Source organism: Pan troglodytes, chromosome 20 (assembly GCF_028858775.2).
Source record: "Pan troglodytes isolate AG18354 chromosome 20, NHGRI_mPanTro3-v2.0_pri, whole genome shotgun sequence".
Classification (NCBI taxonomy): domain Eukaryota; kingdom Metazoa; phylum Chordata; class Mammalia; order Primates; family Hominidae; genus Pan; species Pan troglodytes.
In genome coordinates, this window is record NC_072418.2 from 47,598,727 (window position 1) to 47,623,255 (window position 24,529).

The 24,529-nt window shown below is 50.2% G+C and overlaps 1 protein-coding gene and 1 long non-coding RNA gene across 7 annotated transcripts in view; one reads left to right on the forward strand and one right to left on the reverse strand.

Annotated features, from left to right (window-relative positions):
- Nucleotides 1-24,529, reverse strand: part of LOC129138138 (uncharacterized) — a 70,200-nt gene that overhangs the window by 10,161 nt on the left and 35,510 nt on the right. The gene's annotated exons all lie outside the window — the stretch shown is intronic.
- PVR (PVR cell adhesion molecule) lies at nt 1,206-24,410 on the forward strand. Of its 6 annotated transcripts, none has more exons than XR_010153886.1 (9): nt 1,210-1,612; nt 4,601-4,948; nt 7,164-7,460; nt 11,255-11,372; nt 15,101-15,249; nt 16,081-16,239; nt 18,643-18,674; nt 19,091-19,749; nt 24,312-24,410. XR_010153886.1 is itself a non-coding variant. In XM_001161582.8 (8 exons), the coding sequence occupies exons 1-8, from the start codon at nt 1,534-1,536 to the stop codon at nt 19,160-19,162; spliced, it is 1,254 nt and encodes a 417-aa protein (XP_001161582.2). In that variant the 5' UTR covers nt 1,206-1,533; the 3' UTR covers nt 19,163-20,934. The 6 variants fall into 6 exon arrangements, 4 of the variants coding, with proteins under 4 accessions (XP_001161582.2, XP_009434084.2, XP_063657961.1 ...); XR_010153887.1 differs by having other exon boundaries at nt 16,081-16,203; XM_001161582.8 differs by lacking the exon at nt 24,312-24,410 and having other exon boundaries at nt 1,206-1,612; nt 19,091-20,934.

Consider the following 24,529-nt stretch of genomic DNA (forward strand, 5'->3'; position numbering starts at 1 on the left):
TCTCTCTCTTTCTCTCTCTCTCTTTCTCTTTCCCTCCCTCCTCCCCTCTCCCTACTGCAGGTTGGTCCATAACCCTTATCTTCCCCAGACCTGATGGAGTTCTGGTATTAATCTGTTTATGGTCTGTTTCCCTCCACTAGAACAGGCTCTTCATTAAAGGCAGAGATTTTTGTCTGTCTTATTTTCTGCTGTATACCCAGTGCCTGGGATACTGGCTGGCTCAATAAATATACGCTGAATGAAGAATGAATGAATGACCATTCTCATGAACATTATTATTTGATGCCAACCGTAAAGCAACAATAATAATAATTGTCACTGCCACTGCTGCTATTGTTGGTATATCTGCTTTTTATTTAGTACAAACTATATCCCCGAAATTGAGCTAGGCAGTTTCTTGTTTAAGTTTTACAGACCACGCTGTGAGGTAAGTACTGTTAGTATGCCCTTTTTTCTTTTTTTTGAGACAGAGTCTCACTCTGTCGCCCAGGCTGGAGTGCAGAGGCCCGATCTTGGCTCACTGCAACCTCCGCCTCCCGGGTACAAGTGATTTTCCTGTCTCAGCCTCCCCAGTAGCTGGGATTACAGGCATGTGCCACCATGCCGGCTAATTTTTGTATTTTTAGTAAAGATGGGTTTTTGCCATGTTGGCCAGGCTGGTCTTGAACTCCTGGACCTCTGGTGATCCTCCTGCCTCGGCCTCCCAAAGTGCTGGGATTACAGGCGTCAGCCACTGCGCTTGCTCCCCCAGCCCCCAAACTTTTTTTTTTTTTTTTTTTTTTTTGAGACAGGTCTGGCTCTGTCACCCAAGCTGTAGTGTAGTGGCGCAATGGTAGCTCACTGAAGCCTCTAACTCCTGGGTTCACACAGTCCTCCTGCCTCAGCCTCCCAAAATGCTGGAATTCAGGCCTGAGCCACCGCGCCCTACTATGCCCATTTTTCAGATAAAGAATCTGAGGGCCCTCGAGGAGAAACCACTTGCCCAACGTGAGCCCTGGTCTTGTCTGACCCCAAAGCCCATGGGAAGTTTAGGCTGCGTGGAAGGACAGCCTGGTGGGCTCAGGATGTGTCCCATCACGAGTTGGAACCTCAGCTCTGCCACTCGGCAACCGCAAGCCGTTAGTAAGTTGCTGAATCTCTCCGTGTGCCTCCGTTTCCTCACCTGGAATGTGGGTGACCTCACACAGGAAGCCGCCTCTTCTAGTGGGCACCGACGGGGCGAGCGCGCGTCTGCAGCGGGACTGAGCGCCGGGAGAGACCTGCGCAGGCGCAGGCGCGCGGGGAGGGCCAGCCTGGGTGGCCCACCCCGCGCCTGGCGGGACTGGCCGCCAACTCCCCTCCGCTCCAGTCACTCGTCTGGAGCTTGAAGAAGTGGGTATTCCCCTTCCCACCCCAGGCACTGGAGGAGCGGCCCCCCGGGGATTCCAGGACCTGAGCTCCAGGAGCTGGACTCGCAGCGACCGCGGCAGAGCGAGCGGGCGCCGGGAAGCGAGGAGACGCCCGCGGGAGGCCCAGCTGCCCGGAGCAACTGGCATGGCCCGAGCCATGGCCGCCGCGTGGCTGCTGCTGCTGGTGGCGCTACTGGTGCTGTCCTGGCCACCCCCAGGAACTGGTGAGTGACCCCCGCGCAGTCCGGTGGCCCCTGTCTGGCTCCCAGCTCCGCATCCAGGCCGGGTACTCGCCCCCTTGGGTTCCCGAAGATGACGGCGCCGCCCGGCGCCACCCACCCCCCATCTCTGCCCCGGGGTTGGAAGGAACACGGTGCGAGGGTGCGAGGGCAGGACCCTCCTCTTGGCCACCCGGAGAGCGGTCGGAGTTGGGTACAGAAATTCCTCGAAATTGGCAGCAACACGGGGTGGGAACAAGACCCTCCTCTGGGCCCCTCGGAAAGGGGATGGAGTTGGGTGAGGAAATTTCCCAAAAAGGCAAGTGAATCCCGGAAAATCAGCAGATGGTGACGCATGCCGGATTACCTTACCCAGGTTCCTGCTCAGCATACCCAGGCCATAACCCAGCAGCGTGCTGGCAGGCTGGGTCTGGACGGAGAGGATGGTTGATGTTGGGGAGGAGGACAGTGGGTGACACTTGACACCATTACCCCTCTGACCCCCAATGTCTGACTCCGAGGGCCTGGCCATTCATTCATTCTTTCATTCTTTTTTTTTTTTTTTTTTGAGACAGTCTCACTCCATCACCCAGGCTGGAGTGCAGTGTCCTGCTCTCGGCTCACTGCAGCCTCCTCCTCCCGAGTTCAAGCGATTCTCCTGCTTCAGCCTCCCGAGTAGCTCGGATTACAGACATGTGCCACTATGCCTGGCTAATATTTTTGTATTTTTAGTAGATACAGGATTTCACCATGTTGGCCAGGCTGGTCTCAAACTCCTGATAAATGTATATATTATATATTATTATTATATATTATATGTTATAGTAATATATAATATATTACAAAATATATAATATATATTATAGTAATATATAATATATTATAAAATATATAATATTATATATTATAGTAATATATAATATATTATAATAATATATAATGTTATATATTATAATAATATATTATTTATGTATATTATATACTATATATAATAATATATAATATGTACTATGTATTATTATATAATTGATAATATATAATAATATATTTCTTAATAAATATATATTAAATATATTATATATTTATAACATATATTATTTATATAATAAATAATATATATTTATTATACATTTAAAGAGTAAATAAATAACATATTTTTATTTATTTATATATTTTGTGTGTATATATATATATATATATATATATATAGTGCGTGTGTGCATGTACGTGTGTGTGTGTATGAGAGAGAGAGACAAGGTCTTGCTTTGTTGCCCAGGCTGGAGTGCAGTGGTACAATCCCGGCTCATTGCAAACTCGACTTCCCAGGCTCAAGCGATCCTCTCACTGTGGCTTCTGGAGTAGCTGGGATTATAGGTGCTCACCACCACACCTGGCTAATTTTTTTTGTATTTTTGGTAGAGATAGGGTTTCGCTATGCTGCCCAGGCTGGTTGCAGCCAAGCACAGTGGCTCATGCCTGTAATCCCAACACTTTGGGAGGCTGTGGTGGGAGGATCACTTGAGCTTAAGAATTCAAAACCAGCCTGGGCAATATGGCAAGACCCCATCTCTACAAAAATAATTAACTAAATAAAAATTTAAAAATAAAGAATGCATAGGACCATGTTTATTAGTGTCAATAAGCGCTGTCACATTTTGAGGACCTACTATGTGCTAGGGCCCTTAGCAGAAAGATTTTTATATAGGACCTGGGGGATTAGAGGTCAGTCTCTGACCACCCAAGTTCAAATCCCACCTCTGCCACTAAACCTCTGTATGACTTGGAGGACACTATACTCTGTGTCAGTTTCCCTGTCTGTAAAATGATGTTAACAGTAGTGCTTGCCTCAGGGGGGCTATTTGAGGATTAAATGCCAAGATATATGTGAAGCACCCAGAATAGCCCCTGATCTGTGTCAGCACCCTGTGAGTGTCCACTGTTCTAAGTCTCATTTTACAAACTAGGAAAAAGAATCAGAGAGGTTAAGTAACCGGCCTGAAGCTTCACAGCAGAAAACTGAAGGGACCCAAAACTCCTGGGCTATAATTGCCTTCCTCTGGTGCCTCAATCCCCCACATTCTTCCAACCAGGACCCACCCAGAGTAATAATGCAGCGTTTCATGGATTTGAAGACCCAGGATTTCTCCCCATTTTCTACACTGGGGACATTCTAACCCCTAATGGCAAGTTGTGCTATAAATGACAACAGTCATGGTATGTGAAACCTACGACACTGGTGCGATGAAAAAGTTCTGGGCCAGGTGCGGTGGCTCATACCTGTAATCCCAGCACTTTGGGAGGCCGAAGTGGGAGGATCACTTGAGGTCAGGAGTTCAAGACCAGCCTGGCCAACATGGTGAAACCCCATCTCTGCTAAAAACAAAAATACAAAAAGTTAGCCGGGTGTGGTGGTGGGAGCCTGTCATCCCAGCTACGCGGAAAGCTGAGGCAGGAGAACCACTTGAACCCCAGAGGCAGAGCTTGCAGTGAGCAGAGATCGCGCCACTGCACTCCACCTGGGCGACAGAGAGAGACTCCGTCTCAAAAAAAAAGAGAAGAAAAGAAAAAGTTCTGGCGCTATATAATAGTAACGGTTGCACAGTATCGTGAAATGTACATAGTGCCACTGAACTGTATGCTTTAAATGACTTAAATGGTAAATTTAGTTTTTTAACCACAATATTTACCACAATTTTTTAAATCAGTGATGTTGAGATTCAGGGAAATACGGTAATAATAGAAGAAATACGGTAATAAATAGCCAAAGTGAAGGAGCACGGCCAAGTTGCAGACCATCCCAGACTCCCTTACCCTCCTCGCCTGCCATGGCCCCAACTACTGCCCCAGTCCCCCCTCCCCCCACACCCCACCGTCCACCGGGGCTCCAGGGCCCCAGCGTGCAAGTGCACGCCCAGGTGCCCGGGCTCCTGGAGCCCCTCCCTATCTAGTCCAAGAACGCCCCGGGTCTGACACCTTCTCTTCGGTTCTCCGCAGGGGACGTCGTCGTGCAGGCGCCCACCCAGGTGCCCGGCTTCTTGGGCGACTCCGTGACGCTGCCCTGCTACCTACAGGTGCCCAACATGGAGGTGACGCACGTGTCACAGCTGACTTGGGCGCGGCATGGTGAATCTGGCAGCATGGCCGTCTTCCACCAAACGCAGGGCCCCAGCTACTCGGAGTCCAAACGGCTGGAATTCGTGGCAGCCAGACTGGGCGCGGAGCTGCGGAATGCCTCGCTGAGGATGTTCGGGTTGCGAGTCGAGGATGAAGGCAACTACACCTGCCTGTTCGTCACATTCCCGCAGGGCAGCAGGAGCGTGGATATCTGGCTCCGAGTGCTTGGTGAACAGGGGGTTTTGGGGAGGCTGAATGAAAGGCAGAGACTTGGTGGGAGGATCAGGGAAGTTGGCAAAGAGCGGGGAGGCCTGGGAGGGAGGGAGAGTCCCTCCACAGCAGATCCCCTGAGGACAAAAGGAGGGGACAGCGCAATGATGTGGGGTGGGGTGGGGGGACGTGAGTGGGGGGAGGGGCTGCAGGGCAGGAAGAAAGCAGAGATCTCAGGGAGTAAAGACCCCCAAGCCTGGGATCAGAAAGCCCTGAGGGAGGGGGAGGGGTATATTGGAAAGGGAGCTGGGAGGGGACTGGGAAGGAAGGGAGGAGGCCTGGGTGGCCTCTTCTGGGTCCCTCCTTTCCTCATCTGTAAAAGGGTTGGTGACAATAGCATCACCCTTGGAAAGCTGTCCTGAATGTCATCACTGCCTAGGAAAGAGTCTGTCTGCCCCCTTGGGCTGTGTACCCATGAGGGCAGAACCGGGGCTACTTTGATCACTGCTGGGCCCCAGCACTTTCCACCAAACAATATTTATTGAGCACTTATTATGTGCCATTCTAAGAGCTTTACCTGCATATTCTCATTGCCTGTGATTCCATCATTATCCCCTGTTGACAGACAAGGAAACTGAGGCACAGACTTGCCCAAGACCAAAGCTGCAGCCTTAGGGCAGCGGCGCTTCACCGCTGGCCCATGTGAGCCCCTTAGAGCTGTCGGTTACTGTTACTTTATCTGGTAAAGAAGGAGAAAGTTGAAACAGACAGACAGGAAAGCAAGGATCCTGATACCCAAAAGAGGAGGGGATCATTTTCATGAGCTCCATGAAGCCTTCCTCTTGGAACTTGAGCAAGAAGTCTCTGTGCCTCAGTTTCCTCATCTGTGGGATAGGGATCACCATGAGGATTCAAAAAAACTGACCCTTTTTTTTTTTTTTGAGACAGTTTAGTTTTGTCGCCCAGGCTGGAGTGCAGTGGTGTGATCATAGTAGGTCCTCACTGCAGCCTGGAACTCCTGGGCTCAAGGGATGTTCCCACCCTCCCTGTAGCTGGAATTACAGGAATGTGCCACCATGCCCAACTTGTTTTCTGTTTTTGTTTTGTTTTGTTTTTAAGCTTATGTGCCAAGAACTATTCCAAGCCTGTATGAGAAACTCATGAAATGTCAAGGGCTTGGAACTGTGCCTAGCATACAACACCCAACCAAAGGCAGCTCTTGTCACTCCAGCAAGCCTGGGATTCCGGGTATCATGGTTTAGGATGAGGGTAAAACAGAAACAGTGAGTCAAGTTAAGGAGAAATCTTCGGTAAATAATACAGGTAATGATGGGGAAGGAAGTTCCAGGTTTGGGAATCACCAGGATGATGATTAAGCGATGGTCAAGGTGGTTTTGGAGTCAGACAGACTTTATGTGAAAGCCCAGCTCTGCTGCTTACAGCTGTGTGACCATGGGCAAGTCACTTCCCTTCTCAACTTCAGGGCTCAGGCTTCCTCTCCTCCACTGAGCCCCAGACCAGGATAACCCCCTTTGGGTTTCCCCTTCCTAGCCCTGCCCTCTCCGAGTCATCACTGCCTAGGAAAGAGTCTGTCTGCCCCCTTGGACTGTGTACCCATGAGGGCAGAACCGGGACTATTTTGGTCACTGCTGGGCTCCAGCACTTTCCACCAAACAATATTTATTGAGCACTTATTATATGCCATTCTAAGAGCTTTACCTGCATATTCTCATTGCCTATGATCCCATCACTATCCCCTGTCAACAGACAAGGAAACTGAGGCACAGACTTGCCCAAGACCACACAGCTGCTCAGGGACACAGCTGGGATTTAAACCATGCCATTCTGTATCTTTTTTTTTTTTTTTTTTTTGAGACAGAATCTCACTCTGTCGCCCAGGCTGGAGAGCAGTGACACAATCTCAGCTCACTGCAACCTCCGCCTCCTGAGTTCAAGCAATTCTCTGGTCTCAGCCTCCCAAGTAACTGGGATTACTGGTGTGTGCCCCCATACCCTGGCTAATTTTTAGTAGAGACAGTTTCTCCATGTTGGCCAGGCTGGTCTCAAACTCCTGACCCCAAGTGATCCACCCACCTCAGCCCCCCAAAGTTCTGGGATTATAGGCGTGAGCCACCCCGCCCAGCAACCATGCCATCCTGTACCCTTAATGAATGCCCCCTTCTGCCACGGAGGGGTTCATTGAATGACTTGTTGCTTTTGTTCCTCTTCCCAGCCAAGCCCCAGAACACAGCTGAGGTTCAGAAGGTCCAGCTCACTGGAGAGCCAGTGCCCGTGGCCCGCTGCGTCTCCACAGGGGGTCGCCCGCCGGCCCAAATCACCTGGCGCTCAGACCTGGGCGGGATGCCCAATACGAGCCAGGTGCCAGGGTTCCTGTCTGGCACAGTCACTGTCACCAGCCTCTGGATATTGGTGCCCTCAAGCCAGGTGGACGGCAAGAATGTGACCTGCAAGGTGGAGCACGAGAGCTTTGAGAAGCCTCAGCTGCTGACTGTGAACCTCACCGTGTACTGTGAGTGTCCCCAAGTCAGCGATGGCAAGAACCCCTGCCGGGCTGCCCCCACCACTGTCTACACTGACTCCCCAAGGCACTGTAGGCATTGCTTCCATCATCTGCACCGGCTCCTCTGACTCCTGTCTACACGACCCACCACCATTGTCTGCACCAGCTCCCCTGGGCCGTAAACAACACTGTCCCTATTGTCTACACCAGTTTACTTGGGCCATAGTCAATGCTGGTACCCAGACTGTCTGCCCTGGCTCCTCTAGCGGCTGTCTGCACGGATACCTGACACTCTGTTGACTCCCTTGAGCACAGTCTACACTGCCCCTAAACTGCCTACACCCATTTCCCCAGGCAAGTATCCACAATGACCCTCCCCACATTGCTACACTGGTTCTTCTGGCCACGATCAACACTGCCTCCCTTATTGTCTACACCCACTCCCTTGTCCTTTTCTTTCTTTCTTTCTTTTCTTTTTTTTTTTTTTTTTTTTTGAAATAGAGTCTCACTCTGTTACCCAGGCTGCAGTACAGTGGCATGTTCTCGGCTCACTGTAACCTCTGCCTCCCAAGTTCAGGTGGTTCTCCTACCTCAGCCTCCCAAATAGCTGGGATTAAAGGTGCACACCACCACACCTGGCTAATTTTTGTATTTTTAATAGAGACAGGGTTTCATCATGTTGGCCAGGCTGGTTTCGAACTCCTGACCTCAGGTGATCGGCCTGCCTCAGCCTCCCAAAGTATGCTGGAATTATAGGCATGAGCCACTGTGCCCGGCTTTTTGTTTTGTTTTGTTTTTCCTTTGGACAGGGTCTCGCTCTGTCACCCAGGCTGGAGTGTAGGGGCATGATCATGGTTCCTACAGCCTCACCCTTCCAGGCTCAAGCAATCCTTCTCCCTCAGCCTCCCAAGTAACTGGGACTACAGGTGCAGCCACCATGCCCAGCTAATTTTACAGTTTTTTTCTAGAGAGAGTTTTGCTATGTTGCCCAGGCTGGTCTCAAACTCCTAGGCTTAAGTGATCCTCCCGCCTCAGTCTCCCCAAGTGCTGAGATTACAGGCGTGTGCCACTGCACCTGGCCCCTTGTCCATTTTCTACACTGCCTTACCATTGTCTACACTGGCTCTCCTGGGCCACAGACAGCACTAACCCCATTGTCTACACCACCTATTTTGGCCACCAGCTGTGGGGTGTTTTCACTGTCTCCCATAGTGTCTACACTGGCTCCTATGACCACTGTCTATGTAAACACCCCACTTTTTCTACACTGGTTCTCCTAGGCACTCTCTAAAGTGCCCCCCGACACTGTCTACACTGACTCCCTGGAGAACTGTCTGCATTCACCTCCCACATTGTATCGACCAGTTCCCCTGAGCCACGATCAACTGTCTCCGCCGGGTGCTAGTTGCACTGATCTTCTCACATTGTTTGTGCTGGCTCCCCTAAGTAGTGTCTGCAGAGTCCCCCAGTGTAGTCTCCATGCTCCTCTGCCCAATATTGTCTACACTGGCTCATCTACAGGCTATCCAGTCTCACCCCACATCACCACACTGGCCTCCTTGTGTTCTGTCTGCACAGCCCCCTGACAGCATCTGTCCTGATTCTCCTGCACAGCGTTACCTCCACCAGCTCCCTCATGGCATCATCGACATTGACACCCACACATTTATCTCCACTGACAGCCGCAGGACTCTCTAACCAGTGCTGTCTAACAGAAATAGCATGCAAGCTGCATATAGGATTTTAAATTCTCCAGCAGCCACCCCATTAAAAAATTAAAAGAAAGAGGCCAGGCACAGTGGCTCACGCCTGTAATCCCAGCACTTTGGGAGGCCGAGGCAGGTGGATCACCTGAGGTCAGGCATTCAAGACCAGCCTGATCAATGTGGTGAAACTCTGTCTTCACTAAAAAATACAAAAATTAGCCAGGCACGGTGGCGGGTGCCTGTAATCCCAGCTACTCGGGAGACTGAGGCAGGAGAATCGCTTGAACCTGGGAGGCGGAGATTGCAGTGAGCGAGATTGCGCCATTGCACTCCAGCCTGGGCAACAGAGCAAAACTCCATCTCAAAAACAAGAAAAGAAAGAGATGAAATTTATTTGTTTATTTATTTATCTATTTATTAGAGACGGGGTCTTACTCTGTCACCCAGACTGGAGTGCAGTGGCACAGCTCACTGCAGCCTCAACCTCCTGGGCTTAAGTGATCCTCCCACCTCAGCCTCAGTCTCCTGAGTAGATGGGACTACAGGCGTGTGACACCATGCCTAGCTAATTTTTGTTTTTGTTTTTGTTTTTTTGTTTTGTGATGAAGTCTTGCTCTGTCACCCAGGCTAGAGTGCAGTGGCACGATCTCAACTCACTGCAGCCTCCGCCTCTTGGGTTCAAGCGATTCTCCTGCCTCAGCCTCCCAAGTAGCTGGGATTACAAGCCCTGGCCACAGTGCCCAGCTAATTTTTGTATTTGTGGTAGAGACGGGATTTCACCATGTTGGCCAGGCTGGTCTCAAACTCCTGACCTCGTGATCCACCCACCTTGGCCTCCCAAATTGCTGGGATTACAGACGTCAGCCACCGCACCCGGCCTATTTTTATTTTTTCTGGAGACAGGATCTCCCTATGTTGCCCAGGCTGGTCTTGAACTCCTGGGCTCAAGTGATCCTCCTGCCTCAACCTCCCAAGGTACTGGGATTACAGGCATGAGCCACTGTGCCTGGCCAAAATTAATTTTTAATAATTGCCTTTACTTAACCCAATATACCTAAAATATTATTTCAACTTGTAATTGTTTTTTAAAAATTATTCTTGAGATCTTTCCCATTTATTTTGTCCTAGTAAAGCCTTTGAAATCTGGTGTGTATTTCGGCCTGGCTATATTTCGAGTGCTCAGTAGTCACATGTGGCCAGTAGGTGCCATATTGGACAGCACAGATCTAGACTAAGCTCCCACATCATCTACACTGGCTCATCCAAATACTGTCTACACACATACACAGAGCCTGTCTTAATTTCGTCAGCTCCCGGGGACACACTGTATATGTGGGGGTGATCTCACCCCCACCACCACATTTTCAACACTGGCCCGACAATATAGCATCTGCTGTAATATTCCAACACCCTGTCTACACTGAGCCCATCAGTAATTTCCACACAAGCTCTTCTAGACATCATTCATACTGTTCCTCCCACCATTGTCTATACTGCTTACTCCCCGCCAGGCAATTGGTACACAGATTCCCTCAGGTACTGTCTATACTGGAGTCCCTCAACACTGTCACTGGGTCTGAGCGAGGAGGAGATCTACACTGACTCCTACCCCTCGCCCCCGAATAAAACCCTGTCCCATTGGCCTGCCCCCAAGGACATTGAAAGGTCTTCGCTGTCAATCACGTATGGGATGGCTGAGCAGCAGCCTAGAGCAGGGTTATCTGGGACTCTTTCCTGCAGGACTTGTCAGAACCTTGAATACACTGCTGTGTGTTGTGAGTGGTCATTGCCTATGAGTGAGAAAAGGAGGAGGCATTTTCCTGCAGGACACCCAAGACATGCCTGGTCCAGGCTACCCAGGAAAGCTAGTGGAGAAAAGCAGCTCCTCAGAAGCCTTCTCCATGTCCCCACTGACCAAGGACTCCCAGGCTTCTGCTCTCTGTGGCACCCCATCTACCTAGACTCCTCCTAGGCCTCTCCAGCTCCCGCTGTTTTCCAAATATCCCCAGGCCTTTTCCTGCAGTGTCGTGAATCCCACGTAGCCCCAGGCCCCCCAAAGCCTCCCAGTCTCTGAACCTCTGTATCCATTTCCTGCAGACCCCCCAGAGGTATCCATCTCTGGCTATGATAACAACTGGTACCTTGGCCAGAATGAGGCCACCCTGACCTGTGATGCTCGCAGCAATCCAGAGCCCACAGGCTATAATTGGAGCACGTGAGTCCTGGGTCTCAGGGAGGAGGGGCTGGGGGTCTGGATTTCTAGGACTGAGGGAGGAGGGGCTGGGGGCCTGGACTCCTGGGACTGAGGGAGAAGGGGCTGGGGGCCTGGACCCCTGGGTCTGAGGGAGGAGGGGCTGGGAGCCCGGACTCCTGGGTCTGAGGGAAGAGGGGCTTGGGGTCTGGACCCCTGGGACTGAGGGAGGAGGGGCTGGGCCTGGACCCCTGGGTCTGAGGGAAGAGGGGCTGGGGGGTCTGGACCCCTGGGTCTGAGGGAGGAGAAGCTGGGAGCCTGGACCCCTGGGTCTGAGGCAGGACGGACTGGGGCCTGGACTCCTGCTGTAAGAGAGGAGGGAGATTCAGAAAAGAAAAAAAGAGGAGGTTGACTTCGGGCCCCCAGTGGGGGGCATCTCTGTTTTGACATCTCTGTTTTGCGGTTGAGGCGTTTAGCAGGTGGTTGAATCCTGGCTGGTGGATGCACCTGCTTTTTGGGGTGTGCCTGCTCTGTGCCCGGTACTTCCCCCGAATCCCATGTGACCCCATGCTGTGCACAGTCGGCAGCTGTTGCCCTGCCCAGGTTAAAGACCAGCCACGAGAGGGCAGAAGCGGCCCTTGAATCAGCGCCCGGCTCCAAAGCTGGTCCTCCGCCTCTTGGCCAAGCTTGTCTAACCTGCAGGCCGCATAATTTGTAAACTTTCTTAAAACATTATGAGACTTTTTTTTTGCGAATTTTTTTTAGCTCGTTAGCTATCGTTAGTGTTAGTGTATTTTATGTATGGCCCAGGACAGTTCTTCTTCCAATGTGGCCCGGGGAAGCCAAAAGATTGGACGCCCCCACTCTAGACTGTAACCACCTCACCGTCACCTTGTGTAACCTACTTGGTTATCTCTGGACGGAGCAAGTACTATATCCCCATTGTCTAGATGAGAAAGTTGAGGCTCACAGCAATAAGATTTCCCCAGATTCACACTGAGGCTGAGATCAAGAGCAAGGTAAGAAAAAGGCAAAGAGATAATACATAATTTTATAATACATAATTTTACATAAATTACATAATTTTACTGAACCGCCCTTTTTTTTTAAAGAAGGGGCTCTGTCACCAAGGCTGGAGTGCAGTGGCGTGATCATAGCTCACTGCAGCCTGGACCTCCCTGGGCTCAGGTGATCCTCCCACCTCAGCCTCCTGAGTAGCTGGGACTACAGGCACACGCCACCACACTCAGCTAATTTTGTTGTATTTTTTTGCAGAGACAGGGTTTCACCACATTGCCCAGGCTGGTCTGCAACTCCTGGGCTCAAGCAATCAACCCACCTCAGCCTCCTAAAGTGCTGGGATTACAGGCGTGAGCCACCTCGCCCAGCCTTAGGTCTTTTTCCTTATTACAAAAATAACTTGTGTCCACTGTAGAAATATCAAACAATTTAGTTATGAGCAAAAAGAAGAAAGTAGTGCCTATAGTCAAGTGTACCCAGCCACCTCCAGAAATACCCAGTGACCCCTTATTATACATCCTTCTGTCTTTTTTCTCTCTGTTTCTACACAAAGACTGGAATTATGCTGTACATATAATTTTGAACCTTTTCGTCTGTCTTGTGAATACCTTTCCGTGTCAAAGCACATAGATCCACAACTCCATTTTCCCCCACGTTGTATTAGGAAGACTGTCAAACATACAGAAAAATCATAGGAATTTTCCAGTGAACACTGAAGATTCCACCACGAGGATTCCCCCGCTAACATTTTACTGTGCTTGCTTTATCACGTTTCTGTGATTCCTTCAGTCCCTCTATTCATCCATCAATCATATTATGCATTTCAGAGCACCCCCAGCTCCCCTGCTTTTTTTTTTTTTTTTTTTTTGAGGCAGGGCCTCACTCTGTTGCTCAGGCTGTAGTGCAGTGGCACAATCACAGCTCACTGCAGCCTTGAATTCCTGGGCTCAAGCGATCCTCCAGCTTCAGCCTCCCAGATAGCTGGGACTACAGGCACACACCACCACGCCTGGCTAACCTGGCCCCTTTTTTAGTGTTGCTGGGATTCCATCACTTTAAAAAAAAAATTCAAAGAATAGAGACAGGATCTCACTATGTTGCCCAGGCTGGTCTCGAACTCCTGTACTCAAGCAGTCATCTCACCTGGGCCTCCGAAAGGGCAGGGAAGGGATTCCAACATATGTGGATGTCATCAGTTATTTAACCAGTCCCTAGTAGAGGACACAGATGTCATTTTCCATTTTCAACTCTGCAAATGCCATGGCGGTGTCCATCCCCACTGGTCACTTGTCAGCAGTTGTCCATGGAAGGAATTGCCGGTCAAAGGTTTTCAACTGGTGTGATGGTGCCTTTACTGTCCTGCCTCAAAGCACCGCAATTCAGGCTCTTGAGCCAGATAGCTGCGTTTGCATCCCAGCTCTGCGGAGCACCCAAAGCCTGATGCTTCCATCTCCTCCACCTCTGTTCATTAAACCAGTGTTCCTTGACTACTTACTGTGTGCCGGGTGCAATTAACCAACATACGTTGGTCAATAAAACAGACCAAATTTCCTCCCCATATAGAGCTTCCATTCTAGTGGTGAAAGAAACAAGAAGCAAGATAAAGTGTGTAGTGTGTGTGCAATGGTGATAAATACCGTGGAGAAGATAAAGCAGAGAAGGGAATGGGACTGGGCGCCATGACTCATACCTGTAATCCCAGCACTTTGGGAGGCAGAGATGGGAAGATCACTTGAGGCTAGGAGTTCAAGACCAGCCTGGCCAACATGGCGAAACCCCATCTCTACCAAAAAAGATACAAAAATTGGCCGGGTGTGGTGGCATGCACCTGTAGTCCCAACTACTCAGGAGGCTGAGGTGGGAAGATTCTATGCACCCAGGAGGTGGAGGTTGCAGTGAGTCAAGATGGTGCCACTGCACTCCAGCCCGGGTGACAGAGTGAGACGCTGTCTCAAAAAAATAATAAATGAGAAGGGGATGGGAAGGGTGATCATCACAGTTGAAATAGGGTGGCCAAGTGAGGTGTTACTAAGGTCACATCCCAGCAGAGGCCTGAAGGAGATGAGGGTGAGCTCTGCGGGTGCCTAGGGGGAAAGCATTCCAGCAGAGGGAACAGCATGGGCAAACCCATTTCTATCCATCAGTCCCTACATAAGCAAACACCCTGGACACCTAACTGGAGAGTTTGAGGACCAACAAAGAGACCACTGTGGATGCAGAGGCGGGAGCAAAGGGGAGAGTAATGGAAAACGTGGGCAGAGGTAGCAGGGGCCAGATCACGTGGGGCCTGTGACACCAGAAGACTTCGGTTTAACTCTGAGCCATGCTAGGCCGCCAGAGGGTACTGAGCTGAGGTATGGGAACTGACTTAGGGTTCACAGGCGACCTCTGGTGGCATGTGGGGAACAGACGAGGGGGCAAGGGCAGAAACGGAGCCCAGAGGGAAGGCGGCTGCTGGGGGCCGGGATGCACAGCGCCAGAGCAGGGAGGTACCGTGGAAGCCCTGAGGAGAGGTGGGATTCTGGATGGATCTTAAGGCAGGGCCGACATGATTGGCTAATGGGTTGGGTGTGGGCATGAGAGGAAGGGAAGAGTCGGGGGGGGGCCTCCAGAGTTGCTCTCCGCTTATGCTATAGAGGGCGTGAGGGTTTCTGGGCACGTAGTGAGTGCTCAATCACTGTCACTCTGGACCTGCAGCAGAGGCCACCTCCTCACCTTTCTGTCTCTCCCAGGACCATGGGTCCCCTGCCACCCTTTGCTGTGGCACAGGGCGCCCAGCTCCTGATCCGTCCTGTGGACAAACCAATCAACACAACTTTAATCTGCAACGTCACCAATGCCCTAGGAGCTCGCCAGGCAGAACTGACCGTCCAGGTCAAAGGTGAGGAACTCCCTGGGTGGGAAGAACAGGGACCAAAGGAAGAGGTCGAGGCAGGGTTCCCTCTCTAATGCTCTCTGTCTCCCATCCTTCTCCTAAGCCTTCTCACAAAAGGACCAGTGGGGCCAGCTTTACTCCCCTGTTAACTCCATACCTATATCACTGGTACCGTTGTTCAGCTGCCTGGATACACTCCCTCCACACACACAGGTTGGGATAGATGTGGAATCCCTCTCTCTCAGGGACTCAGGCCTTTCCAAATGTATTAGGCAGACCTCTATCAATTGCAATTGACAGAAACACAAAGTAGTCTAAGCAAAAAAAAACAAACAAAATAGGACTTTATTGAAAATTCACCTTCAGGTATGGTTAGATCCAGGGGCTCCAACCATGTAACCCAGGAACTTTTATTTTATACATCTCTTGTCTCTGCTTTTCCTTATACTGGCTTTATTCTCAGGCAGGCTCTGAAGCAAGATGGCCCTCAGCAGGGACAGGCTCACATTCTACCAGAATGGCAACAGCAGGAGAAAAAACATACCACTTTCAATAACTGCAGCCAAAGTCCCAGGGCTGGCTCTCATTGGCCCAGCTTAGGCCACAGCCCACCTATGAACCAATCATAGCAGCCAGGGAGAATGGAATATTCTGATTGGCCAGGCCTGTGTCAAAGTCCCATTCTAGGCACCAGAGGGTGGGATCCATTCCACCTGAATTAAATAGACTGAGGCAGTGGAGTGGTGGCTCCCTAAGGAAATTCAAGATGCCATTTCAAGAATGAGGGATAAACCCCAAGAGTTTCCTTACCTAAATACCTGTTTCCTTCTCTTTCAGAGGGACCTCCCAGTGAGCACTCAGGCATGTCCGGTAATGCCATCATCTTCCTGGTTCTGGGAATCCTGACTTTTCTGATCCTGCTGGGGATCGGGATTTATTTCTATTGGTCCAAATGTTCCCGTGAGTTCCTTTGGCACCGTCATCTGTGTCCCTCGAGTGAGCATCACCAGAGCTGCCGTAATTGAGCACCTACTATGTGCTGGGCTCTGTGCTGAGTCCTTCCCGTGTGCCTCTCACTGAATCCTCACCCCACTGCCATGAGGTTTCCCCCATTTGACTGATGAGGGTGCAGAGCCAGGGAGTCTTATTCACCGGTTCATTGATTACATTTACAAATATTATTTACAGAGTGGGAGAAGAGCGTATAGGGTCTTAATGCCATGGTAGGGACTTTGGAATTTAATTCAGGTGATGTGGGAGTCCCTGCCAGATGGATGGAGGGTGAAATAATGCTTAACCCCTCAGCCTTACTCCATCTGCCTTGTTCAGGAGTGACTCCTAGGAGGAGGTGGCAGGAACTGGCACCTCTGATCCTCAGCTCTAAAAGGGTCTGATGCTTTCACACCTCAAGAGATTTGCACAGGCCGTCCCCTGCCTGGAGCACCCTCCCATGGCTCCTTCTGGAGAAGTGTGCCAGCTAATTCTGTAATCAGAGGAACGATACTTTGCTGAGCACTGTCTACATGCCACTTTGTATGTATAACCCCCTCGATTTTAATTTTATTTTTTTTATTATTTATGTATTTATTTATTTATTTTTGAGACAGGCTCTCACTGTCGCCCAGGCTGGAGTGCAGTGGTGCGATCTCGGCTCACTGTAGCCTTCACCTCCCAGGTTCAAGCGATTCTCATGCCTCAGCCTCCCAAGGAGCGGGGATTACAGGCACGCACTACTATGCCCAGCAATTTTTGTATTTTTAGGAGAGACAGCGTTTCGCCATGTTGGCCAGGCTGGTCTCAAACCCCTGGCCTCCTGTGATCCACCCGCCTCAGCCTCCCAAAGTGCTGGGATTACAGGCATGAGCCACCACACCTGGCCTGTACAATCTCCTTGAATGCCCACAACCACCCAGCAAAGTGGTTCTCCCGTGAGCCCCATGTTACAGAGGAGGAAGTATTTGCTTTGAGAGATGAAGTTACCTGCCAATGGTCAAACAGCTGGAAATGGTTGTTGGGGAGAAGAAGCCAGATCTTTGACTACCAAGCTTTTCCTTCAACCACTAAACAAAGCTGCTCCCTTACAACCCAGGCGGATACTGCCTCGTCCAGGAAGCCCTCCCTGACCCCCAAGCATGAGCCAAGCATCCACTAGGCTCTCCCACTCCAGCCTTGCCCATTCTGGGTCATCACCGTGGGGGACTTGTTTGTCATCCCCAGTGGACTGTGAGCCCCAAGAGAGCAGACCTGAGGCTGTCACTGTCATGACTGTGTCCCCAGGACCGCCTATCACTGGGCCGGGCATAAAAGAGGCACTCGAGGAAGTGTTTGCTGAGTGATTCAATGTGTCAACTCCAGAGCCAGACTGCCTGTATCTGGGCCCTAAAGCTACTGCTTGATTAGTGATGTCACCATAGGCAAATAGCTTAAGCTGTATGACTCAGTTTCCTCATCTGTAAAATGGGGTGATGGTACCTAATAATACAGTAAAGCACTTAACACAGCAGGTGGCACATGGTAAGCCACATACTGGGTATGTATTAGGTATGATTGTTATTGCTATTATTACTATTATAGTTATTATTAACATAAACTGCACAAGAGCAGGCTTTTTGTTTGTTTGTTTGTTTTTGTTTTCATTTTGTTTTGAGACAAGATCTTGCTCTGTTGCCCGGACTGGAGTAGTGCAGTGATGTGATCTTGGCTCACTGCAGCCTCAACCTCCCGGGCTCAGGTGATTCTCCCACCTCAGCCTCTCGAGTAGCTGGGATTATAGGCGTGCACTCCCACGCCTGGCTAATTTTTTATATTTTTAGTAGAGATGGAGTTTCGTTGTGTTGCCCAAGCTGGTCTCAAACTCCTAGACTCCAGCAATCCGCCCACCTCAGCCTCCCAGAGTGCTGGAATTATAGGTGTGAGCCACCACGCCTGGCCAAGAGCAGGCATTTTTATCTGTTTTGTTCACAGCTGTGTCCCCAGCACCTAGAATGTACCTGGCACAAAGTAGACATTCACCATTTGCTGAATACTACTACTATTTGCTAAATAAACCCCTGTTGAATAGTCTAGGAAACTGAACACAGAGAGGTTAAGTCACTTGTCCAAGTTCACACAGCCCCTAAAGGACAGAGATGGAATTTGAACCCATCCATCTGGTTCCAGAGCCAGGCTCGATATTTATGGATATTTCATAACCAAGTGAATAACTGGATGGCTAAATCCTTAGAAAGCACACCCGCCATCCCTGTCTGACACATGTGTATACCATTAAGGGAAATGGCACCACCATGTAATAGCAGAGGCAGAACTTGACATTTTCAGGGCCCTGACACCCAGGCATGTCTTCTTCCCATGCTTCCCAGCATTATTCCTTCCTGACGACTTCCCCTGCTATTTCCCCAGGTACGGAGCATGCCAGCGCCTCAGCTAATGGGGTAAGTGCAGTGTTGGAGCTAAGGAGGGTGTGGGGTCTGCACGAACTACAGACCAGACGTCTTCAGATGCCCACGGCCCGGCCTCAGGAGCCTGGGTCTTTTCTCCTGGTGCCTCGAGCAGCATTTCCCAACCCTTCCTGCTGGGTGGAATCCCCTGTAGAGTTTGCTAAGACGCAGCCCCAGACAGTCTGGTCTGTGATGGGGCCAGGGAATCTGCATTTTAATATCTGCTCTCTCCCCCCCGCCCCCCGCCCCTTCAATTCCACCCATGGCCACACCTTGAGAAGCACTGCCCTGGCTTCCAGGGAGAGAGGAGGGGACAGGCCTGCAGTTCTTTGCACATGGGGCTTCAGTGGGAAGATGTTTGATTTTGTTCAAAAGAGCCCCAAGGCTAAAATTTGAAAACCCTCTTCTAGCATGTCTCCTATTCAGCTGTGAGCAGAGAGAACAGCTCTTCCCAGGATCCACAGACAGAGGGCACAAGGTGACAGCGTCGGGACTGAGAGGGGAGAGAGACTGGAGCTGGCAAGGACATGGGCCTCCAGAGTTGGACCCGACCCCAATGGATGAAGACCCCCTCCAAAGAGACCAGCCTCCCTCCCTGTGCCAGACCTCAAAAAGAGGGGGGCAGGTGCAAGTTCATAGGTCTCCAAGACCACCCTCCGTTCATTTGCTAGAAGGACTCACTAGACTCAGGAAAGCTGTTAGGCTCACAGTTACAGTTTATTACAGTAAAAGGACAGAGATTAAGATCAGCAAAGGGAGGAGGTGCACAGCACACGTTCCACGACAGATGAGGCGACAGCTTCCATCTGCCCTCTCCCAGTGGAGCCATATAGGCAGCACCTGATTCTCACAGCAACATGTGACAACATGCAAGAAGTACTGCCAATACTGCCAACCAGAGCAGCTCACTCAAGATCTTTGTGTCCAGAGTTTTTTGTTTGTCTTGAGACAGGGTCTGGCTCTGTTGGCAGACTGGAGTACAGTGGTGAGATCACAGTTCATTGCAGCCTTGACTTCTCAACGCCAAGTCATCCTCCCACCTCAGCCTCCTGAGTAGCTACGACTACAGGTATGTGCCACCACGTCTGGCTAATCTTTTTATTATTTGTAAAGTCGAGGTTTCCCTGTGTTGCCCAGGCTGGTCTTGAACTCTTGGCTTCAAGTGATACTTCTGCCTTGGCCTCCCAAAGTGCTGAATTAAGCAGCTCACCATCCACACGGCTGACCTCATACATCAAGCCAGCACCGTGTGGCCCAAGACCCCCACCATAAATCACATCATTAGCATGAACCACCCAGAGTGGCCCAAGACTCCCAGATCAGCTACCAGGCAGGATATTCCAAGGGCTTAGAGATGAATGCCCAGGAGCTGAGGATAAAGGGCCCGATCTTTCTTTGGGCAAGGTTAAGCCTTTACTGCATAGCAGACCACACAGAAGGGTGTGGACCACCAGAGAATTTTGGTAAAAATTTGGCCTCTGGCCTTGAGCTTCTAAATCTCTGTATCCGTCAGATCTCTGTGGTTACAAGAAACAGCCACTGACCCTGGTCACCAGAGGCTGCAATTCAGGCCGCAAGCAGCTGCCTGGGGGGTGTCCAAGGAGCAGAGAAAACTACTAGATGTGAACTTGAAGAAGGTTGTCAGCTGCAGCCACTTTCTGCCAGCATCTGCAGCCACTTTCTGCCAGCATCGGCAGCCAGCAAGCTGGGACTGGCAGGAAATAACCCACAAAAGAAGCAAATGCAATTTCCAACACAAGGGGGAAGGGATGCAGGGGGAGGCAGCGCTGCAGTTGCTCAGGACATGCTCCTATAGGACCAAGATGGATGCGACCCAAGACCCAGGAGGCCCAGCTGCTCAGTGCAACTGACAAGTTAAAAAGGTCTATGATCTTGAGGGCAGACAGCAGAATTCCTCTTATAAAGAAAACTGTTTGGGAAAATACGTTGAGGGAGAGAAGACCTTGGGCCAAGATGCTAAATGGGAATGCAAAGCTTGAGCTGCTCTGCAAGAGAAAATAAGCAGGACAGAGGATTTGCTCTGGACAGAGATGGAAGAGCCGGGAACAGAGAAGTGTGGGGAAGAGATAGGAACCAGCAGGATGGCAGGGGCAAAGGGCTCAAGGGTGAGGAGGCCAGTGGGACCCCACAGAGTTGGGGAGATAAAGGAACATTGGTTGCTTTGGTGGCACGTAAGCTCCTTGTCTGTCTCCAGCACCCAGAATCTCATTAAAGCTTATTTATTGTACCTCCAGCGGCTGCGTGCAATGGGGTCTTTTGTGGAAATCAAGGAGCAGACAGGTTTCATGTGTACTGTCACCACGTGGGATGGAACCAGAGGCATGGAAGCAAGATGCTAAATGAAGAGGGCCATAAGGGCTGGGATTCCCAGGCACCTTAGGAACAGCTTGTCTTTTTTTTTTTCCTCTCCAAAAAAAATGTTTAAGGGACGGTGTCTCCTGTCACCCAGGCTGGAGTGCAGTGGCATGATCATAGCTCATTGCAGCCTCTAACTCCGGGGCTCAAGCAATCCTCCCACCTCAGCCTCCCAAGTAGCTGTGACCACAGCTGCCCCTCACCATGCCAAGCTAATTTTTTTAATTAGATAGTACATAAACGTCCCAAAATTAGAAGTTATAAAAAGACATGAGGGATCCATTCTAATTTGTGTTTGGAGTGTAATGGTCCAGCTCCATTCTTCTGCACATGGATATCCAGTTTTACACAACACTGTGAATGTAATGAATGCCACTGAATCATACACTCAAAAATAGCTAAAATGGCAAATTGTCTGTTATCTCTTTTTAACCACCATTTTTGAAAATTAATTATACCAAAAAACCATTGAATAGTGCACTTTATTTATTTATTTATTATTTGTTTATTTATTTATTTATTTTAGAAATAAGAGTCTCACTTTGTTGCCCAGGCTGGAGTGCAGTGGCATGATCATGGCTCATTGCAGCCTCGACCTGCTGGGCTCGGGCTATCCTTCCATCTCAGCCTCCCGAGTAGCTGGGACTATAGGTGGGCGCCACCCCACCTGGCTAAATTTCTTTTTAACTTTTGTAGAGATAGGCATATCGCTATGTTGCCTAGGCTGGGCTGGAACTCCTGGGCTCAAGTGCTCCTCCTGCCTTGGCCTCCCAAAGTGCTAGGATTACAGATGTGAGCCACCGCGCCCACCCTGAACCTTACTTTTTTTGCTCAGTTTCTGGTAATTCAGAGAATGCCTCCTGAGTTGTTCTACACCCACCTCATATTCCATCGGAGGGATGTACAGGGCTTTTTTAACGAGGCCTCTAAGGACAGGCATTTGTATCATTTCCAGCCTTTTACTATTACAATGTTGTAGTGAATAACTTTACAGACTGTCATTTATTTTACTTTTTTTTTTTTTATTTTAGAGAAAGGAATCTTGCCATCTTGCCCAGGCTGGTCTCAAATTCCTGGGCCCAAACAATCCTCCCGCCTTGGCCTCCTAAAGTACTGGGATTTATAGGCATAAGCCACCGTGCCTGGCCAATGCACACTGTCATTTAGCTCATGTTAACACCTGAGTGTAGGACACACTCCTGGAGGTGGAATTGCTGGGCCAAAGAGTATGTTTCTTGTCATTGTGATAGATATTGACAAATGAACCCTCACAGAAGTTGTGCTGAGTTCTGTTCCCACCAGCGACGTAGGCGATGACCTTTTTCTGGAGGGAGGGGGCATCCTTGGAGTCCACAGAGCCAGGAATGGAGAGTGGGCCCAGAATTTTGGTATAGATGTTGTATAAACTTATAGTAAGGTTAAGAAAACCGCAACTATCCTTATCAGAGGCTTGGCGGGGGGCAGGGTATGATGGAGATCATAAGGAGGCTAAAACACTCCACACCCTCCCTCTGCATTGCTCCTGCACGGGAGTCGGGAATCTTTTCAGGTTGATACGATCTCACCTTGAGGAGCTGTGAGGTCCCAGAAGCCTCTGGGTTGCAGATTGCTTGGGGTGAAAATGTCTGTGCTACTGAAATCTAACTTTTTAAAAAAAATTACGGGCTGGGCGCAGTGGCTCACGCCTGTAATCCCAGCACTTTGGGAGGCTGCAGCGGGTGGATCACTTGAGGTAAGGAGTTCAAGACCAGCCCATAGTGAAACCGTGTCTCTACAAAAAAAATTAGCCAGGTGTGGTGGTGCATGCTTGTAATCCCAGCTACTCAGAAGGCTGAGGTGGGAGAATCCCTTGAACCCGGGAAGTGGAGGCTGCAGTAAACCATGATCGAGTTACTGCACTCCAGCCTGGGTGACAAGAGCGAGACTCTGTCTCCAAAAAAAAAAAAAAAAAAAAAGAACTGGATTGTCTGGCTCTACTCCGGGCACGGCATGCAGGCCCAGTTCTGCTGCTCTGCTGTTTGTTCTGCTTTCCTCCACATATTGGCATCACCCTCTGGTGCCAAGATGGCTGCTGCATTCCAGGCATCACATCCAGACTCAGACCCAGAGAAGCTGCCCATCCCTACCTGGGTGAGCCTTTGTAGGAACGAGAAACCGCATCCAGCAGCAGAAACCTCACCCAGCAGCGTCTTTTCCGGTCTCATTCACCAGCGCCGCCCACCGCTCAACCAATCCCTGGCCAAAAGAATGGGACCGCCTGGAAGGCTGGACCAAACAGGACCTGCCCTCTGGGGCTGGGGAGAGGCCCAGATGAAGGCTGCAGGACAGGATGGACTCCTAGACCTCTGTTACCAGCAGTGACTACCTCTGTCTGGGTGGTTGGAACATGTTTGAATTTTATTCTAAGTACTGTATACAAGTTCTGCAATAAACCTTGACTCTTCTTTTAATAATGCAAAAGGAATCGAAGTGATTGTTTGAAAGGGAGAGGAAGAAAGAGAGAGGGAGGGAGGGAAGAATGGAGGGAGGCAGGGAAGGAGACAGACAGAGTAGAATCCAGCCACCGGAAAATCCAGAATAGCTGGCTTTGCTTAATCCATGCCTGGAAATAACTGCTGGGTTTGCAACAACTTCTCTCCCGGAGACAGACCAAGGAAACTACAAAACTGCAGGAAGGATTGCAGGGCCGGGCACAGTGGCTCACGCCTGTAATCCCAACACTTTGGGAGGCCGAGGTGGATTGGATCACCTGAGATCAGGAGTTCGAGACCAGCCTGGCCAACATGGTGAAACCTCGTCTCTGCTAGAAATACAAAAATAAGCCGGGCGTGGTGGCGTGCGCCTATAGTCCCAGCTACTCGGGAGGCTGAGGCAAGAGAATTGCTTGAACCTGGGAGGTGGAGGTTGCAGTGAGCTGAGATCGTGCCACTGCACTCCAGCTTGGGCGACAGAGTGAGAATCTGTCAGGTGGATTCTGAGGGTACTCTGACCCCATGAACCCAGCATGAAATCTTCCAGGCATTAAGGAACATTGAGGATGTGGAGGATTGGAAATCCCTCCGGGGAAAATACACTTCTCTTGAGCAGGGTCACGAGGGGTGGGGGCAATGTGGGAGGTGGGGCAAGTCCAAAGACAAGGTCAACAGCAATAATAATAATAACAGTGACAGGCATTTGTTGCTTGTTGGCCGGGACTCTTGCATACGGTTCTCCCAACATCCCTGTGAGGTGGTAATGCTTATCCCCATTCTCCAGGGGAGGAGGCTGAGGCCCAGAGAGGTGAAGTTGTGTGCCACAAAATACCCCAGCCATATGGTGGTAGAACCAAGTTTTCAGCCAGACTCACCAGCTCACAGCAGAGCTGCCCTGGACTCTACAGCCATTCAGTGTATAGCTGGGCCACTCCATCCTTCAAGGCAGTTCAACGTCAAGATTCCTGATTTGCCTCAACCTGGGGCCTCTAGAAGATACCA

Bases quoted from the DNA above. Each gene is read 5' to 3' on its own strand.
- PVR (XM_063801890.1), top strand. From the start codon at position 1,534: ATGGCCCGAGCCATGGCCGCCGCGTGGCTGCTGCTGCTGGTGGCGCTA. The intron at 1,613-4,600 runs GTGAGTGACCCC...GGTTCTCCGCAG, and splicing joins CTGGCCACCCCCAGGAACTG to GGGACGTCGTCGTGCAGGCG. The intron at 11,373-15,100 runs GTGAGTCCTGGG...TGTCTCTCCCAG, and splicing joins ACAGGCTATAATTGGAGCAC to GACCATGGGTCCCCTGCCAC.